This window comes from Poecilia latipinna, unplaced genomic scaffold, assembly GCF_001443285.1.
Source record: "Poecilia latipinna isolate Pla-1442-1.1 unplaced genomic scaffold, P_latipinna-1.0 Scaffold960, whole genome shotgun sequence".
NCBI lineage: Eukaryota > Metazoa > Chordata > Actinopteri > Cyprinodontiformes > Poeciliidae > Poecilia > Poecilia latipinna.
The window spans coordinates 51,340-72,015 of record NW_015113576.1 but is presented as its reverse complement, the minus strand read 5'-3'; the positions used below and the strand labels follow the sequence as shown (position 1 = coordinate 72,015).

General features: G+C 37.9%; 2 protein-coding genes across 4 annotated transcripts; one reads left to right on the top strand and one right to left on the bottom strand.

Annotated features, from left to right (window-relative positions):
* Positions 1-497: 497 nt before the first annotated feature.
* On the bottom strand, positions 498-10,089 carry paqr4a (progestin and adipoQ receptor family member IVa). 2 transcript variants are annotated; one of them, XM_015049802.1, is made up of 4 exons: positions 9,380-10,089; positions 9,061-9,282; positions 3,184-3,402; positions 498-1,160 (listed from the first exon to the last, which is right to left on the bottom strand). In XM_015049802.1, exons 2-4 carry the CDS (start codon positions 9,224-9,226, stop codon positions 727-729), a joined length of 819 nt encoding a protein of 272 aa, XP_014905288.1. In that variant the 5' UTR covers positions 9,227-9,282; positions 9,380-10,089; the 3' UTR covers positions 498-726. The 2 variants fall into 2 exon arrangements, with proteins under 2 accessions (XP_014905288.1, XP_014905287.1); XM_015049801.1 differs by having other exon boundaries at positions 9,061-10,089.
* LOC106958072 (perforin-1-like) lies at positions 10,023-19,732 on the top strand. Of its 2 annotated transcripts, XM_015049797.1 has the most exons (6): positions 10,023-10,099; positions 12,609-13,547; positions 15,709-16,245; positions 17,405-17,543; positions 17,633-17,844; positions 18,156-19,732. In XM_015049797.1, the coding sequence occupies exons 2-6, from the start codon at positions 13,384-13,386 to the stop codon at positions 19,033-19,035; spliced, it is 1,932 nt and encodes a 643-aa protein (XP_014905283.1). In that variant the 5' UTR covers positions 10,023-10,099; positions 12,609-13,383; the 3' UTR covers positions 19,036-19,732. The 2 variants fall into 2 exon arrangements, with proteins under 2 accessions (XP_014905283.1, XP_014905282.1); XM_015049796.1 differs by lacking the exon at positions 10,023-10,099 and having other exon boundaries at positions 11,784-13,547.
* Positions 19,733-20,676: the final 944 nt, after the last annotated feature.

Sequence of the window (20,676 nt, the reverse complement as noted above, 5' to 3'; positions counted from 1 at the left end):
CAGATTCACCTACCTTTTTGACTGTGCAAAAGTTTTAAACCATCCCTCATTTCTTTAAATGTGACTCCAAATAGTCAGATTTTCCTTTTCATCTTTTAAAGCACAAATGTCAAATTCATTTCAACGAATCATGAATGTTCTCAAAGGACCGGCTAGGCCAGAAAACCATCAACAAACTACTAAAATATTAATAAATAACTCTCTCTGCATTCAATATAAACTTTGTAAAGTTAAATAATATTGATATCTTTTGGCATATTTATAATTTGGTAGCATACAGATAAAAACTGCTGTAATTTAATTGATAAAAATAATATTTAGGCCACATGGAAAGACATGACGGGCCGGATTTGGCCCCCAGGCCTTGGGTTTGACACACGTGCTTTAAAGATCAACAGTGATGGGGAAAAAAAAAAAGCAGCAAAAATCTGGAGAAAAAGACTCATCTGTCTGCTTGGAACCAAATTATAGATAAAGGAGGGACAACAAGACTTGTGCACAGTAGTGTTGATGTTCATTTTACTGTTTAAATGTTTCCACTTCTCTGTGTCTGAAGTGTTTGTGTGGTTTTGTCCACATTTCTGTACGTCTTACTTCTTCTCTCTGCCTCCGCAGAAACGTCTAGGATGGATGAAGATATAAACATTCTGAGTTTAACACATGCAGAGACGCTCAGCCCCCTCAGAGGTCCTTCCACTTCCTGTCCCAGAGGACGGGGGGCTGGGGTCAGTCGGAGGGACAGATGTAGCTGTTGATCCACAGCAGGTCGTCCAGGACGCCCCAGTGCAGGTAAAGGATGGAGCCCACCACCAGTACGTGCATGATCTGGTGGCTGTTGCACCAGTAGTCGAAGAGGCCCGGCCGGAAGCGCTCCGGGATGCGTGTGATGTTGATGACCCCGCCCAGCACGGCCAACGCGTCCATCATGAGGAAGTGGCGTAGCGAGGTGGGGCTGCCGCCGCCCACGCCCACGCCGCGCAGCAGGAAGAAGGAGAAGCGGAACACGGCCTGCCAGGCGAAGGAGCGCAGCCGGCGCACGCTGCTGCGGGCCGTGACTGCGCAGTAGATGGCGTGTGTGGACAGCAGGATGTAGACGAGCAGCGACACGGTGCGGATGAAGGGGTAGCACCACAGCGTGATGTAGACGATAGGGAGCGCCCCTGAGGAGGGAAGACCAACAAGGTCAGAAAGGTGGGGAGGAACTAGTTACATCTACCCGAGTAACTTTTTGGAGTATTTTCACTTCACTGGACTTTTTACTTTTACTTTATCGCGACACAAACATGAGTAAAATTTCTGAGCATTCTGCCTACTGAGAGTAACTTCACTGAATGATGAATAAGCTTGTTGTATCATGCTTAATTGAACAGGTTAAGATCAGATTATGGTCTAATCAAATCATGTTCATTACATTTCTTTGCACAAAACAGTTCTTAGATACTAAGATTTTGGGCTAAAATTTAAATTTGAGTCTAAATTAAGATTTAGGCTTAATTTCAAGCCTAAATCTTAATACTAAGATTTAGGCTAAAATCTTAGTATTACAATTTTAGCCTAAATCTTAATACTAAGAATAAGCTATAATGATTTGTGGCTCATTCTGACGCCATTCATCAGAATGAACTGATTTATGGTGTCTTGTCACTTTAAATCCAAATAAGACGCTGCTGGCCTCGACGCCCCCAACTCAACGTTTACGAAAATAGCTGCAATTACACCACTTTGGAAAGCAGAAGTGGAGCTTCCTGTACAACCAAAAAGAATATGGGAAGTGGTTTCTGGATGGTAAATCAACAACAAAACACTTGTCTTTTCCAGCAGCCATTGTGCAGCGCATACAGCAGTAAAACCAGCTTGGGTTGCTAGGTAACGGCACAGTACTCGTTGAATGTGACTCAACAAACGGGAGGTTATTGAAACGGCTCATTTTCCAGACACCAAAAAACAAGAAGTTATTCAAAAAAAACAACAAAAAAAAACACAATGCTTGAGAACTTTTTAGGCGGACAAAAACATGCAAAGTGTGAATTTTGCATTAAAAAATCAGTTTTTAGGTATATTTGGTTTTTAAACCATTAAAATAGGCAGCTATAAGTGTTGTTGGAGGGCGTCTCTAGTATTCGGATTTTAGCTATTCACGGACGGCTGTGTTTCTGTGAGAAAACCCGGGTTCGTGGTACTCTCCACGTATTTTAGAATCTCAGCCATCTATCAGTAAAGTCAGGAGTGATATCCATCCATCACTGGATTCAATAAATATTTTACAAACTATAGATCCTCGAGTGTGAAGCAGCGGGACATACAGCATCTTGTAATTTATTTAAGTTCAGTGCAAACATAGAGAAATATTAAGATCAGCTGTATTGGGGCATTCACACCAGCGCTCTAGAAAAACTAACTCATTGGTCTAGAAAGTCAGGTTCATTTGGAAGGTGTGAATGTTTTTTTTGTTTTTTTACCATTTTCTCCACTGTTTGTTCAATAAAAGCATCAATAGATTTCAATACAAATGGGAATGTTTCTCAAGAGCAGCATTTGTGTTTGTGGGGCAATAATTGCTGTGACACATGGTCCCTGCCATACAGTTACCTAAAAAAGAAGTAATAATTCTTATCTTCACTTTTATCATCACAACAATACCACAAAATATTGTGATAAAACTTTAAGTCAGTGTAACTGTAAGCTTAGTCCATTTACCACTTAAAAACTAAGATCCATTTATCCAAAGTCTTACAATTTAATTAGAAAAAGTGCAGTTAAGTACTTTTGTTTTACTGTCATTGAGTTCAAACGTGGTCCACATTTTATATCTGTGCTCAGCAATTTTAAATAATAAAGCTGTCGGATGTAAATTATTAATGCATTGGAATCGGTACATGTAAAGCAGAGGAATCGATTCCCATTTTCCGGCGTGTACACAAGCATAAAAAATACATTAATAATAAAGTTCCACTCAGTTTTATCACAACATGATAATACAGAGATCACTAATCACCCAAGACGTTGGCTACTTGCTTCTATAAGCTCCGCTGAATGCAGTGAAATCAATACAGCTACACCTCCAGGCAAACAGCAGCATGGTAAGTCATCAGGAGTCAATACAGCAACATTAAACCCTGGAAGCAAACACAGCAGCAATAAAAGAACGACAGCTGATGAAACGACTGGGTGGAGGCGGCTTACCCAGCGTGTTGATCATGCAGATTCCACAGACGTCCAGCTTCAGCAGGGTGTGGTAGACGGGCTCCCCGCCCTCGTGGTTCATGAACAGGTGGTAGACCACGGAGCCCAGCTGGGGCGACAGGCAGGCCAGGAAGTGCACCACGCCCAGCCAGGTGACGCTGATCTGAGACCAGGGGATGTTGAGCGGGAGCAGCACCAGGAAGCAAACCAAAGGGATGCCTGAAAGTAAAGGTAAAAAAACAGCTCTGATTAGCACAACGTTTGTAGCCAGGGCTGAAAACGATTAATCAGATTCATCGTGATTAATCGATTTTTAAAAAATAATCATCAGCACTTGATTAATCGCTGACTGAAGTATACAGATGTTGAAAATGCTATTTGTTGGAAGAACAACACACCCAAAAGTGTATACAAAATAAGATTTAAAAAAACACCTTTTGTAAAAAGGAAATCTCTTATTAAACACCTTTAGCAATGTGTTTATGCAAAAATGTATTAATTGGTGTATAAATAACCATTAATGCTTTGGCCAAAAAATGTTTGTTATTTAAAATAAGGAATTGCATGAATTATTTGTTTAGGTGAAACATCAACAAACATACCAGGAAGTAGTGCTACAACTATTATTTAGTAATCGATTAATCTGCAGATTATACTGACGATTTATTGGTTAATCAGTTTTAAAAAAATTGCCATTCATTTAACCACTTAGGCCTTTTAAACAATATTAGGTATACATTAAAAGATGAAAGTAAAAAAATAATTCAGTTTCTCTTTTACTTAAGAAAATAAACATTTCATAACATTCCTATAGTAAATCTGAAATGGGTGAAGCTAAAACTGTAAATTTTGGCTAATCATATTTACAGACTAAGATGTTTTAATCTTAAAAGTAAGAAACATATTTTTTTTGTAATTTTTTTTGCTTAATTACTGCTTTGAATATGTTCTTTTTTAGATTAAATACTTCAGTTAACGATTAATCCGTTACTAAATTAGTTGTCTATTGTTTCAATGAATGATTAATCGAATTAATTGTTTCAACCGTACTTAAAAAAGTACGGTTCTCAAGCTGTACGTTTTATGAATGAGGTGAAATGCAGTGGAGGACTGGCACCAGAAGAATCCACTCAAAAAAAACAAAAAAAATTAAATAAAAAATAACACAGCAGCTCTGACAAAACCAAATTAAGGTGTCATGTTTGCTGTGATGGATTATCTGGCTCAGGACTTTGGGTTCCTGTTTCTGGAAGCGAACAGGAACGATTCGGGATCTGCTGAGCGAGTGCACAGAGCAGCAAGAAGAGCCGAAGAGGGAAGCGTGCTTATTGGTGATCCCTCCTGAGGGAGAAACAATGAGAGCTCATTCTAACGCAGCCAAAGGCGATTCTGTTACTTACACAGGTTGGCAGAAAAAACCCTGAAACATGGACTGAAATACAAATAAATATCACAACTGCAACCGGATTCTCAGAGGACATTTAAGCAATTTCTAATTTCTATGTTGGGTGAATCTGAAATGAAAACTTTGTGAGAAAACAAATGTTCAACCTACAGAGAAGTATTGATACATATAACAATCAGAATCTGCTATTTATTTTACTGAGATTTTTTTGTTTTAAGTCAACAAAAAGTGTTTATGTAATGTCTCAAAAGCAACAAAATTGGATGGAAAGTGTCTTTGAACAATCATTTTAAAATCTTACTGATAATCCATTGGATTTATGTCTAGACTTTGACTAGGTCATTCTCCTCTAATTAACCCCTCCAACTGTAGCTTTGGCTTCATGTTTAAGGTCCAGAATGAAGTATTTCTCAGTCTCTAATAGGTTTTCTACCAGTTTCCTCACAGCATGATGCTGCCACTACCGTCTTTCACCGTTCCACAGACTTACTGACGTTTAGTGGTGTGAACACTTCTGTTAATCCACTAATGAACTTATAGCTATATTTTCAGCATTTTCGCTTTGAAACTATTTAGCACACTTAGCTTCATAGCGCTAAACTACTTTGTAAACTTTCAGTTAAATAAAGTTTGACATCTGTGTTGACGTTTGGTTGTTGACTGATGAGAATTCTTCAAGTAGCTAGATGTTTATATTCATGCTCTTATTTTGAAGTCTGTTTACGCAGCAATTCCATTTCCTGTACAGAAGTTGTTTTTTAAAGAAACTTTACTGAGCAAGTGGTAAGTATAGAATACATGAACAAATGAAGTGTAGCTATATATGAAAATATATAACTACTATATGCCACTGACACTTGGTGGGTTGAAATTAGCACTTTAGCGTTAGCTTCCACTAACTTTCTATGCTGGTACAGCACTTTAGCCTTAGCAGAACTAAAGTTTATAATTAGTGCTTTTGAGTTACCACAACTGCTGACATTAAATTAGACACAGTTGGACTCTATTAAATTCTAATGAACATTTAACAGTGCAACTGGAAGACATTTTAAACATCCAAAACAAATAAACAAAAACAACAGAAACAAATAAAATGAACTATGGAGTCTTTGTAACTAAAATTGTCCTTCAGAAAATTGCTAGTTGAGACAAAAGAACCAGATTAAAGACTTCTGTCGTCCAGTTTTTCATTGCTTATTGTGACAGGCCCAAAATCTCTGAGAAATCCACCGAAGCTTGTGGCTGTCATGTGACTAAATGTAAATAAAGTGGTTTGAATAGCTTTGCAAGGTGGAGTCCCACCTGCTTCTCTCTGTTTGTGCTCACTATGCCCTTTTCAAAGTCGAGGCATTCGTCCTGAGCAGGTGATACAGTGAACGCCGGCCACTGTAACATCTATTTTAGGTGCGTTATCTCCTCCCCTCCCCCTCCACTTCACCGGAGCGACCGAACTCAGGCGTGGACGGCGTGGGGAGGAACTCCTCTGAACGCCTGCAGCATGAAACGTGTGTGCGACCCGAGCCGAGGGCAGGAGGTTTCCAGTTCGCATGCAAAGCAGTTAGTTAGAAACCTCCAGGCCGTGAATGTTCTGCGATTACTGCGAATGAGGCGTCTCTTTGTGATACAGCCGCCGTTTAATCTGTGACGCCGGAACGCCACGAGCTGATGACCTTCAGAGTCAGGAAGCTGGTTCAGTTTAAGCCGGCGACCGCGGAGATGATGAGCTGACGAAAGAACGACAAGAGACGCTGCTTAAGAGCCGCGTTATTGGCTCCTTATGGCGCGACACTGAGAACTATAAACAGATGGACAAAAGGATGAGACACGGCTGCAGAGATTAGCACATTACTGAAATTAAACTAAAAAAAGAAGAGCATATTGTGTAACTGTGACATTTACACTGCAAAAACAAAATCTTACTAAGTACTTTGGATCCAGTTTCTAGTGCAAATATCTTAATATGCTTGAAATAAGAGAAAACTAACTTACAAGTAATTTCTCAACAAGATATAGTAGTTTGTTTTAAGTCAATAATTCCTTAATATTGAGTAAAAAGTACATGTTCCATTGGCAGATTATTTTACTAAAAACATGGGAAAATGTCTTGTTATAAATGAATTAATCTACCAATGGAACAAGAGCTTTTCCATCAATATTAAGAAATTAATAAATACTTAAAACAAGCTCTTATTTCTTGCTGAAAAGTTACTTTTAAGTTAGTTTTGTCTTATTTCAATTGTACTAAGATATTTGCACTAGAAACCAGACAAAATACACTTGGTAAGATTTTGTTTTTGCAGTGTTGGACCTTATGTAAAAATCCACTCCAGGTAATTTTCACAAACTGCTTCATTTCAACAGCAAGTTAAACTTTTTTATAACAAACAGATTTTAAAAAATGTACTTTCCTCTTACTATAAAAGGCAAGAAATAAATCTGCATGTTCACTCAATAATATTATACTGCAACAAGATGTATTTAACTGCAACTAAATAGTATGAGAAATAATATTACAGGAGAACCGTGTCGTGTGTTTGCAGGACTAATTTAAAAATAATAAAAACTATTTATGTTTTCTGGCTAAAAGCAGCTTGGAGAATCTTTTTCGATGTAGTTAAATCCTTAAAGTGTAGTAAAATGACACATAAAATGCTTCATAGTATACCAAAACTGCCAGAATTAGAAACACATTTTGAAATATACATTAACAGAGAATTAAACTTTATCACGAAATACATTTTATCCTTTAATGTATTATTTATCCTTTTTTTGCACTTAAATATTAATGTAACTGTATTTATTGGAATTATTATTTTATCTGTTAGTATAAGTTACTAAAAAGGCTTAAGTTTTCTAAATATAATATGTCTATATATAAACATGTGTTGAGCCATTGATTTAATTTTATATTTACTCTTAAGTTCAATGGTTTTAGTCTCTGTTAGGCTAAGGCTGCAACAATTTAATGATCAAATAATCCTTAATCCTATAAACTTTATATAGTCTACAAGTAAAATAATACGTGTAAAAATAAAATCCCTGCAGTAAAAAAGTACTAAAATGTCAACAATTCACTGCATAAAATAGTTTCAGAGCAAAGCAAATCTAAGGCACTAAAATGGCTGCATGCATGACGGCGTCTTCATAACAATATTAAATATTCATGGTGCCGCCACCGAACAAGGTGGGGAATTTTGCAACATGTCACTGTACGTTGACTACATTTGCATATTTGCTCTGCTGCCATAGTAAAAGCAAAAACACACCAGCAGACAGAGCATACGGAAGACAATTAGGGCCACAAATAAAGAAAAGCATTACCAGCTTTTTCTTTAAAAAAGATGGGAATTAAAGATGGGAGATTAAAGCCTCAGATTAAATTCAGACTTTAATCTCTGAATTCTGAAATTTCTTCTCTGAATTTTTATTTATTTCTCAGAATTTGGACTTTGATCTAAAAATTCACCTTTTTTTCCCCATCAGCATTCCATCGTTTGTGTCAGAATTTGATCCCAGAATTCATATTTTTTTCAGAATCCTAAAAAAAGTATTCTGAAAAATTCTGATGAAAGTCAGAATTTGGACTTTCATCTCAGAATTCTGACAATTTTTCTCACAAGTTAAACTTTTTTTGTTCTCAGAATTCAGACTCTCCCCCCCCCTGGATTTAGGTCAGAATTTGGACTTTAATTTCAGAATTAAGACCTATTTCTTAGAATTCACACTTTTGTATTGTTAGAAATTCAGTCCAATCTCAGAATTCAGACCCATTTCTTGGAATTTGAGGCATAATGTAAGAAATCAGACTTTGGTCTGAAAATTTTGATTTTATTCACAGAATTCAGAACTTAATCTCAGAGTTTGGTCCTTTTTTCCTCAAGATCTGGGTCAGAATTTGGACTTTAATCTCAGAATTCTGACTTCAATTTCAGACTTAAGACCAATTTTTTCAGAATTGACAGTTTTTCCCCCTCAAAATTCAGATATTAATGTCAGAAATCCACTTCAATCTCAGAATTAAAACTGTTTTCCCCCCAGAATTCAGACATCAAGGTTAGGATTTGAGCTTTAACTGTTTTTTGTCATAATTCCAGCAAATTTTTTCAGACTTCAGACATTAATGTCAGAATTTGATCTCAGAATTCAGACCCATTTCTTAAAATTCAGACTTAAATCTCAGAATTTTGACTTTATTCTTAGAATTCAGACTTGTGTTCAGAGAAAATAAGTCTGAATTGCTTTTCTTTCAATTTCTTCAACCCTCTTCCATAAAATCATGTCTATAGCAGGGCTCTTCCACAATTGTATGTAATTATTGTGAGTTAAATGCTCCCCTGAGACTTTTTCCTGGAGCTCTCTGTGGCCCTGCAGGTCCATTTTTCAACCAGAGGAGGGTTTATCCTCAACCTCACCTGTATTAAAGCACATCATGCGGATTCATTTAGTATTTTTATTCATCTTTTTGCACTCACCATGTGTGTAAATGTTCCCAAGTTCATTGTGGAGGTAAAACAGGCTCCTGATGCAGTCCTGCACGGAGGAGATGGGCCGGTATCCAGTCAGGACGTATTTATTGAACTGGAGATGTGGCGGGGAGCTGGCCCAGTCCAGCAGCCTCGGTCCGTTTAAAAAAGCCATGGCGAACAGAACCGTCAAAAGGACGCCGCCGAACAGATAAAACACAGACTGCACCCCTATGTACACGTTCAGCAGGATTATTGCGACCAAAACCTTATGAGATATCATTGGTGTCTGTTTTTTTGTTTTTGTTTTGTGTGTGTGAGAGCTCACGTCAAGTCTCTAAGCGCTACCCGGCAACGGCGCGTCCGTCTCGGCGCTGTTTGTTCTGAACCCCCGCTGTCCGAGCGAGTGTCATCCGCAGGGATGGAGGCGGACACGGCCAGCCATACGCATGACGGTCTACGCTCCGGACGGTCATTACATTATTCGGCATTGATGAAATGTGTGCGCGGCGCCTAGAAGCGCAGAGGACGGGACGTTTCCTGACATCTTAAAGCCGCTTCTCGGGGATTTACTCAACGCTCCGGTGCGGCAGGGCGGGCTGGAAGGATTCTCGGGCGGTGATGCTGCGAGAGCCGCAGGTCCATCCGACTCCAGAGGATGCTACTAGCTTGACTCCAGCGGCCAGATTTACTCACGTTAGAGCTCTAGGTCAAACGAGGAGAATTAACTCGGTCGGCTGTCTTTCGCTGAGCTTTTCAAAAACAGAGAAGCTCCGTGATTTTCCAGCGGAGATTTTGAAGGACTACGGGCTAGCAAGCCGGGCAGGCGGCTACCAACGTCCGGTGTCAGGGGGTGAGGAAGCTGGTGTCTGAGCCGGCCTTTTCCGCATTCTCAAGGCCCGGTGAATCATTTTAATTTTCCCCATATTATTTCTGATCCCGTTGTCTCCTAGCATTGATTCCGGCGGACAGCATTCCTTAAAAAGCGGCTCCCTCTCTGTCGGCCTTAGATCCGCTGCATCGCCTCCAACAGTCAAGCTAGCTCACTGTGAGCGACACTTCCGGCTGTTTCTTTTCAAAATAAAGTACTCGCTGTAGAACATGCCAGAAAGGAACATTTAGTGCCGCTTAATTTTTTCATGGCACCTTCAGTCTCTATGCATGCAGCAGGAACCCAGAAAGCAGGAAAGTAACGATCTTACATGAAGTGCAGAGTTGGGTAGTCACTAGTTACATAAAATTACATTTACTTGAGTAACCTTTTGGAAAAAATTACTTTCAGGAGTATTTTTCTACGCTTTACTGTTTACTTTTACTTGAGTAATTTTATTATGAAGTATCGCTACTTTTACTTGAGTAAAATTTCTCGGTATTCTCTCAACCCTGAGTAACTTCACTGAATGAAGAACGAGACGTTTTTAACCAAAAAATTCACCAGATACACACGCAATTTTATTTTGAAATAAATTGATTTGGAAAAATGCTTCTTTTGCCTGATTCTGGTAATTTTGTAATTAAATAGATTACTTAAATTTAGGACTATACCTACATTTCAGATATTTTATTTAGGTCTGTCTGATGATGTAATTTATAAATGTATAAATTATTGGTAAGTTGATCAGTTACTCAGTACTTGATAAGGTCAAATAATTACTAAATAGTTTTTACTCTTACTTGAGTAACTGGGTGGTTAACAACAACAATTTCCATTTTAAAAAGTAATTTCACACACATGCACATATCAGATAACCCAGTACTACACTAACAAGGTGCAGTCCATTAGGTTGTTTAATGGACTAATTGAACAAAAACATTTATAAAATTGGTTTTGTATGATCATTACCATCCCAAAAGTTTCTAAGTACTGTTCTAAAAATAGATAGAAGTCAGGATCGACTTTCTGTCGTCTCAGAAAAAACACATTCTGTAAAAAGACAAAATAAAGGGAATATTTTCTTTAAAGCAAGAAAAGAAATTCTGTTTTATATTGTAAAAACATGATTTAAAAGTCAATTTAAAAAGGTCAGCTTTTCCAATCCTCAAGCTAATAAAATTAGCTTGAAGATTCTCGGCTACCCAGTCCAACAACTCTATGAATTTATTAATGATATGAAGATATTTTTAAACCAAAGCCAGCTGGAAATTACTTTACAAGTTACTGATCAAGCCCAAAATCTCTGTATAGACTCAGATTGGACCTCCAGAGACACATTAAGACAGTTACAAAGTTGACCTTCTATCACCTGAAGAATATTTTGAGGATCTTGAGAAACTCAAACATGGGTTTATGTCTCATTTATTACTGCGGCAGTGTCCTCACAGGTCGCATTCTGACTAAAACCAGGGAGATGGAGCTCATCACCCCAGTTCTAAAGTCATTACTCTGGCTCTCTGTGGCTCAGAGAAATGACTTTGCTGTTAGTTTATAAATCACATCTGCTGTTGTTCTATCAATCTTCCAGATCACTCAGGTCTTCTGGTTCTGGTCTACTCTGCATCCCCAGAACCAGAACCAAACATTCAGCTTTTGTGCACCACAAATCTGTAACAAATGTCCAGAAAACTGCAAAAATGCTGAAACACTGAGTTAAAAACTCATCTGTTTAGAGCTCCCTTTGATTAATAATAACTGTAACATCTTTAATTGTTCTCTATAATCCAATGTTTCTTTTTGTTATTTTACCACTACAATATACTTTTTAATGTTTTCATCATTTAAGCACTTTGAATCGTTTTGTTGCTTTTCTGTACGATTACCATGCAACCATATAATGCCAAGTATATTATAATAATAATTAATGAACTCATTTGAACACATTCCAAAACACACAAAAAAAATTTTTAAGTGAAAAATCATTCCTAAAATGTGGGGTATTTTTAATAAAAAGGTTTTAATAATAATGTTCTGAACTTCAGTTTGTGAGTAAAGTCTAGAAGCAGCAGGTTATGGCCTGTAATTCTCTGAAAAGATGTTGAAGATTTGGGTGAATCAGACCCCACTCTCCCCTCCCTCTGTTTTCTGAACCAGATGACTGGTGATTCTGTAAAACAGAAAAAACCAGATCTCCCACTGGACAAAGCAAACATGGCACATTAATCAGATGTGGTTCTGCTTTTACTCTGACTTGGGTTTCTGTAGAAACTGATTAATTTCAAATAGAGAAAACGATGAATAGATTTAAAGTATTTTAATTTTACCTCCATGTTTCTTCTGACTGGAGTGTCGTCATTTAGAAACTTGAGTCAGAGTGAGAATATGTGAAAGTTTAGGAGAATTGAAAAGAGGTCATCCAACCTACCAACGATAAATTAGAAAAAAACTGTGGAAATGTAAAAAGAGGATTAAATTTATGTAGCAAAAAGAGTCTTTAGCATTGTCTCAAATATCTTGCAACTGTAAAAACAATCATTTGATATTGCATATCTGTTTGCATGAACATTCGCTGGTGAATATTAAGAATTACTGAGCAATTATGTTTTTCAGTTTTTCACACCATACGACCAGTGGTGGTGTACCTGCTATGACCCAGTTTTCCATGTGGCTTAACACAATGCAGACACATGTCTTTCAGTATCTCTCTTTTGTCACCAAAACCCGCACAACAAAAAGCAGGTGAGAAAACTAATGATTTGAATTCACATGTGTGAACAGATAAAAGGTCCAAGAGAAAGATGAACCTCTTTTTTTGGCTCTCTTGGTCCTTATTTGAGACTGGTCAGACAGGAAAGTGACGATGAGAGAGAGAGAAGACGTTCAGCAAAAGGTCTGCAGAGCGGGATCGAACCCAAGACCTCCAGATCTGGGTCACACATTAGAACTACTGCAGCGCTGCAGAATGATGGATGGATGGATGTGAATCTTTCATATAAAATCCAACATTAAAAGCGTTTGGTCGGAGTAAATTTACTGTTACTGTAAATCTAAATATTTATTCATTGGTTATAAATTATTGATAAACATTTAACCCAATGGCCTCCAGTGGTCCGGATGTGCGGCTCTTTAAAGAAGCAACATGAGAATTGATCTGGTTGAAGCAACTTCGCATGCATCTCTGCATGTTTGTGTCTCTGCTATTATTTTGTTGTTAAGCCCCTTTAGCAATAGTTTGTGTGTCTCAAATACTTTATTTTGTGCAAATTACTCAAACAGTTAAAAAAGCCCACATCATGTACTTCATTTGACACTGCAGACCTGATGCATCATCATTTTCCAGTGAATATTAAAAATTTTTGAGCGATTAACAAGAATTTTGGAGTTTACCATCATGTGACTGAGGGTGGTGTACGTGTTAGTGCCCCTGTTTTCCATGTGGTTTAACACAATGCAAATAAATGTTTCAGTGTTTCCCTTTTGTCACCGAAGGTCACAAACCAAAACCAGGTGAGAAACGACTTTTCGAAAGGGGCTGTAGTGCATCAGCTGCATCCATGCAACAATATAACAACGCAGCGCTGCTTCTGACGCTCAGTGCTGAGGAAATGTATGCAGCGCAAAGGTAAGTCTGTACTTTCTCTATGAACGTTTTACATTTAAAAACATTTCATTTTTAGCTAACACAATAACTAAAAACTGTAATAGTGATAAATTCTAAAGTATGCTTGTTTAAATACTTAAAATAAAATATATTGGCATTTTTCGAGAACTTATCAGTTGTAAACAAAACAAGACACTGGAGAGAGAGAGAGAGGTGGGAGTTGATAACAATAGGATACGATCAAATAATGTGTTTAAATATAAGCTAGGGTGTTTTGGTTACTATAAACATTGTTTCTCTTGCCTCTAGATTAAAATGTTTTTACGCTCTAACTGCTAAACAGTGACTGAAAGTGAAACGGCAACTTAAATGAAAGATGAGCTCTCTGAAGGGTCTTAGTTGTGGTTTTATGCTGTCTGCCAGTCACGGATTCAGAGATCAGACACAATTTAAAAACCGTCTTTGTTGGCTCAAAAATCAAGGCTACATATTTAATCTGCTCACCAAGTCTAAAAGTCCAAAGGTTTGACATTTTCTTAATGCAGAATGACTGAAGTGATTGTTTCAGAATGAGACCAACACTCAGCTCAATCAGGGTAAAGATCACAGAACAGGTGAAAGACTTTGGTGTCATTTTCATCTCAGATCTGTATTTAAGCAGCAATAGAAGGTCTGTTATAAATTAACTTACTTTAAAAATGCCAGAATCAGTGGTGGAGAAAGTTTTGAAACACTGTGCTTAAGTAAAAATACAAACAAAAGCAAAAATGCAATTTAGTCAAAGCAAAAGTTAATATTTTTACTTGAGTAAAAGCATGTGCATTTAAAAATACTTAAAGTATTGAAAGTAAAAGTGCTTTCTGAATGGTTTCTCTAATAAAATGGGTATAAAGTGTGTCTACCGTATGTATATTTCTAAATATTAGGACATCAATATTGTGTCATTTTAAGGAATAACACTGCAGATAATGCATGTTTTTACTGTGTCTGTGAAACACTTCAGGGATAACCTGCAGTTAAATGAGATTAAGCAGGAATGATTACACATTTAAAGTTTTTATTTAACACAACACACAGATAATGTGTTATTTAAACTGCAGTAAACACTTTCCAGGAAAAGTTGTCTGCCTGAAAAAAAAACAAAAAAACATGTTCAGGTTTGGTTGTAAAGTACGAGAGGGTAAAAGCCACACTGATAAAATGAGCAAAATAAAATTATAAAAATAAAGTCAAAATATTACAAGAATAAAGTTAAAATACTAAAATAAAATTGTAGCTCTACAAGAATAAAGTGGAAATATTATGACTTTTATTCTCGCATAACTATTCTTGTATGACTTTCCTCTCAAATAACTTTAGTCTTGTAATATTATGACTTCACAATAGTAAAAGCAACATTCAGTTTCTATGCACCACAAATTTGGAACAAACTTCCAGAAAACTGCAAAACAGCTGAAACATTGGGTGCCTTTAAATCTCAACTTAAAATCCACCTGTTTAGAGTTGCTTATGGCTAAATTAGGGTTAGAGTGTGGGTTTTGATGTCTTCGATGGTTTTATCTTTACTTTTTATCTATTTATAAACTTTTTTTTATTCCTCTTTCTAATGGTGTAAAAGTGGTGAGTGCCTGAGGGTCATTGCGCGCACAGAAAAACCCTGTAAATTCTAGACCAACGGGTAAAAATAGTGCACAAAAATCCGTGTATGACGGCAAAGTCCTAGCGCAAAAATTCGCACGACAGGTGGACGGAGCCTGGTGCTGCAAGGTTGGAGACCTTGTCCTGTCAGGCGACGGGGCCTGGATACCCGTGTTAAACAGACAGCAGAGTCCAGCGACGACAGGCGCTTAAATTCCCTAACAAAACTATGTTTTTATCTTTTTTTAAAAAAAAAAGTAAATCGTTCTGTTTATTCAATGTCACATGCTGTTTTTATTTTTATTATGTAAATCACCTTGAAATGCCTTGTAGCTGAAATGTGCTATACAAATAAAATTTGATTTGATAAAAAAAAAAAAATTCTTAGTATGGCTGTAATACTCCACCATAGCAAAGGGATCATGATAGAGAGATTTTTTAAAAGACACCAAGAACCAACCAGTTGATAACAATCCAGCTTTCTATTGCTTGTGATGGCTTTGTAAGCTAAGTTGTTAAATAAAAATGTCTTTTATTTTAACAGAAACATGTTGCTGTTGCATGTGTGCATCAGTGCCGGTGTTCTGCTGTGGCTCCCTCGGTGTACCACAGGTGTTTGCACCGAAGGGACACCCAAACAGTGTCAGGAAGCAGATATCGCCCCGGGAACCAATCTGGCAGGCGAAGGCTTTGATATAACCACCATGAAGCGCAAAGGAGCCTTCGTGCTCAACATGGATGCATGGCGACGCAAGAATAAAAAATGCACCCTGTGCGTCAACCCCTTCATGGAGAACAAGAAGCAGAAGCTGCCTCTGTCCGTGCTGGACTGGAGGGCCAAGCAGTCCTGCAACTCCAAGGTGTCGTCCAAGCTGCACAAATCCAGCGAGTCTCTGGTCAGCTCCACTTCTTCTTCCGTTGAGAACAACTGGAAAGTGGGCTTGGAGTTTCAAACATTAAAAACGGGCGGGTCGTTGATGCTGGCTGGAACCAACTCCAAAGTAGCCGATTACTCCATGGAGAAAACAAAGAACGACAAATTCAGCTTCTCCAGCCTCGGCATGTCCTGCGAGTACTACAGGTAGGAAAACCAGAGCCCAAACTTTTTTTTAATGGAGTTGAAACGATTAATCATGATTAATCAATTATTAAAATAATCGTCAACTGACTTGGTGTTTGATTAATCATTAAAGCTGCAGAATGTAGCATTGGTTAAAACTGTCACCATGTTGTCATAATTTGAGACAGATAATCTATGAAAAGATCAATATCCTCTACCATCTGAATAAACACACAACTCCTGACCAAAAACAACCAATCAGAACCAGGAAGAGGGTCTTAGCGCTGTCAATCAACCAGGTGTATGCGCTTTAAATGTGCTAATGGTGGAGAACAACTCACCAATACAGGAAAAACAGCAATCCACCATCATCTGTGGCTATGCTACGTAGCATTAGCATTCGTGGCAGACTCTGTTGTGTTGTGGTGAACCAGCTGTAGTAGCAAAGAGCAAAGAGGGAGAGTGGTCAGATGGGCGGCATGTGCACAAGAATGACTGACAGTGCTAAGACCCGCCTCCTGGCTCTGATTGGTTGTCTCTACTTAGCACTGGGAGAAGGCAGAGGAGCTCGATGTACAGCATAGTATGAAGATTATCTGCCTCATACTATGCAGCCATGACATGATGACCGTTTCAACAAATATGTAAAAAAAAATGCATTAAAGTCACATACTACAGCTTCAACTGGAGTAATGGTCATCAACTAATTTAGTAATCAATTAATCGCTAACTGAAGTTTACAGACTTAAAGGCCATATACTGAAGCAGTAATTTAGCCAAAAGTGTACAAAACATATATAAACTTTGCATTTAAGATAAAAAAAACTCTGCCTTTGTCTATAAATATGTTCTACCCAAAACTGCTCAATTGCAGTTTTAGCCTCACCTGGTTCAAATGATGTAAAAAACTAAAAAGTCTCTTTTTAAGTACCTTTTGCTATTCAATTACTAATTGGTCAATCCAAAAATGAACAGATGAACTTCTGGCATTGTATGAAAAAGATTTAAATGAAAAAAATAGCACAAGGTGTGTTTTTTAAAATCACTTCAATCAAATAATCATCAGAATAATTGATAAATTAGTCAATCACTAAAAATAATCATTAGTTACAGCCTAAATATTTTGTTTGCAAAACATTTGTTTCATTGTTTATTTTTGTTCCTGCCTCGCTGAAATCAGCTACCGAGTGTCGAACTCGCCCAGGCTGCACAGGGAATTCAGAAAAGCGGTGAAACAGCTTCCTCCGGTGTACAGCTCCAACAGCAAGGCGGAGTTTTATAAACTCATCGACAACTTCGGCACCCATTACATCAGCAAGGTGACACAAACCAACGCAACAGACTTTAACACCACCGCACTGTTTTTAGGCTAAATTGTTAAATATGTCTGTAAAATGTGTCTTTCCAGGTGAAGTTGGGTGGAGATGTTCAGTCTGTCACCAGCATTCGTCAATGTCAGGCCAGCCTGCAGGGCTTCAGTGCAGAGGAGGTGCAGATGTGCCTGGAGGTGGAGGCGTCTGCAAGCTTCAGGGTCACAGTAAAAACTGAATCAAAACACTGCAAGAAGGACGTAGAGAAATCAGAGAGCAAGACAGCGTTCTCAAGCCTCTTCAGTGACAGGTACAGAGATTCAGTCACTTTTCTCTGTGTGATCCTTTCTAAACTAAAAGAGGTTCCTACATTTCTTCCAAATGGAGTCTGATGTGTTGCTATTTCACTGTAAAAACACAAAATCTAACCAGTTTCTTGTTCAAATATCTTTGCAAACTCCAAAAGACAAAACTGTTTATTTTAGCTAACTTTTTATCAAAGGATAAGCGTTATGCAAGTTATAGTCTTTTTTTAAGTGGGATGTTGCTTTCACAAAGGTTATGTTGTGCAATGTTTGCTACAAAAAAGATTATATTGAATAATCTTTGACTTCTCGACAGGTTTACAGAAATCAAAGGGGGCCATACTACAGAGCCAGACCTCCTCTTCTCCGCTGATAAAGACCCACCGGCCTACAAGGAATGGCTCAAGTCGATTCCACAGAGCCCTGATATAATCTCGTATTCTCTGGGCGCTCTGCATGAACTCCTGCCTCCTAAATCAGCAACATGGTCCAACCTGCGCTCAGCCATCTCCCATTACATCCTGGAGAAAGGTCTGCTGGTCAACTGCACCGAGCGTTGTAGAAAAGATTCGAAGGATCAGTGCGTCTGCCAGTGCCAAAATGATCCGGCGGTGAACCAGGACTGCTGCCCGGTGAAGAAAGGCATGGCCCACCTGAAAGTAACCGTACAGAGGGCTACAGGTCTGTATGGAGACTACTTCACATCCACAGACGGCTTTGTGAAAGTCTTTTACAATAAAAAAGAACACCGCACACAAGTCATCAACAATGACAACAACCCAAACTGGAAAAGGGTGTTTGATCTGGGTTCGCAAGATCTGTCTATAGCAAAAACAGTGAAATTTGAAGTCTGGGACCAGGATAACGGCTGGGACGACGACCTCTTGGGATCTTGCGAGAAGCTTCTGCAAAACGGCACCAAGGAGGACGTCTGCAACATGAACCATGGCCGGCTGTACTTCAAACTGGAAGTGAAATGTGCTCCGAGTCTGACCGGCCCTTCATGCTCAGAGTACAAACCTACACCGATGAATCAGAGCCTGAAGAAGCTTTACGTGTCGCGTCACGCCCAGCCTATCCCCAAAGCCATGCTGCTGGAGATGGGAGTGTTTCTGAACGAGTCCGTGTCTGCAAAGCTAACCTTTAGGAAAAACCAGAATATTACTGCTAAAAGGCAAACATATTATCTTAAATAAGGCAAATGTTTAACACTGCAAAAACACAAAATTATACCAACTACTTCTGAACAAGTTTCTAGTGAAAATATCTTCATACATTTGAAATAACAAATCTAACTTACAAGTAACTTTTCTGCAAGATATTGGAGATTGTTTTAAGTCAGTAATTCCTGAAATGTGACCTATTATTCTTCCTTGAACAGATTAGGATAGGCTATGGACTACACAAAATATGTTCATTAAAATTTTTTTTGCACAAAATCATTCTTAGATTTGAGTCTGTTCAGTTCAGAATGAGCCGTTTCATGGCCGTTTCATGGCCTCTTGTCACTTGAAATCCAAGCTTCTGCTGGCCACTCCTCCAAACTCAGCATTTACACTCACACATGAAAATGGCTGCAAACAGATGTGCAACCATATATTTTTGAAAAGCAGAAGTGGGGCCTCCAGCACAACCAACAGGAATGCATCAAGTTGTTTCTGCATGGTAAGTCAACATCAAAACACTTACCTTTTCCAACAGCCATTGTACAGCACATACAGTAGTAAAATCAGCTGCCTAACCATGGTGGAGCTCCACTCAGGTTGCTAGGTAACTGGTGGAATTCTGCTGGGGTTGCTAGGTAACGGGCCTGGGCTTCTGATTTATGACATTACTTTCCGGAGATGTTTGAAAAGCCTCAATTTCAAGACACAAAAAACATTAATTCATTGTTCAAAACTGGCCGAGTGGCCAGAGCTTTTAAGAAGCAACAAAGACCCAAATGAAAGTTCAAAAAAGTACATTTTTTCACATAATACGTCCTGTTTAATATTGATGGAAAAAGTACTAGTTCCACTGGCAGATTATTTCACTTATTATAACAAGACATTTTTCCCATGTTATGTGAAATGATCTGCCAGTGGAAATAGTACTTTCATCAATTTTAAGGAATTATTGACTTAAACAAGCTCCTATATATAACTGAAAAGTTCCTTGTAAGTTAGTTTTGTCTTATTTCAAGTTTACTAAGATAGTTACACTAGAAACTAGACAAAAATACTTGGTAAAATTTTGTGTTTTTGCAGTGAGATTCATTAAAGCTGCGGGCTCTCTATTGCTGAGATTGTTTTATTATCTGCACCTTTGCTTTAAATGACAATCTTTTTAGAAAAAAAGCTAGGAACCATTTCTTAATAAAATAAAATAAATAAATAATTGCACGCCCCCAGATGTAGAGGCAATCAGACAGAAGATAAGAACAATTTCCTTCCCTGTAGGTCTAATGAAAACATAAATTCACAGAGGATATTTCACCATCTGTTAAACTCTGATTTTTGTAATTTTGGTCCATTTATGTATTATTTTTTGTGATTTTCTCATGCGTTTGTTCATATATATTTTTTGTTCATTCATTTCTGTTTATTTTTAATTTCTGTTCATTACTAAAAGTAGTCTGCATGCATTGCCTAACATCCCCTTTCGTAAACAGGTGAGGCCATTCCTTATTTCCATGCATCTTATAATTAAAGAATAAAGTAAAAGCATTTTGCTTTTGCAAAGTAATGTATTAACATAGTCTGTTTTCTCTTACAGAAGTGGTAACTGTGATTATTACAAATAATTAGAATAATGTGATTGTTGTTCTCTTCAGTTTCACGATAATTGAAGGACAGGTT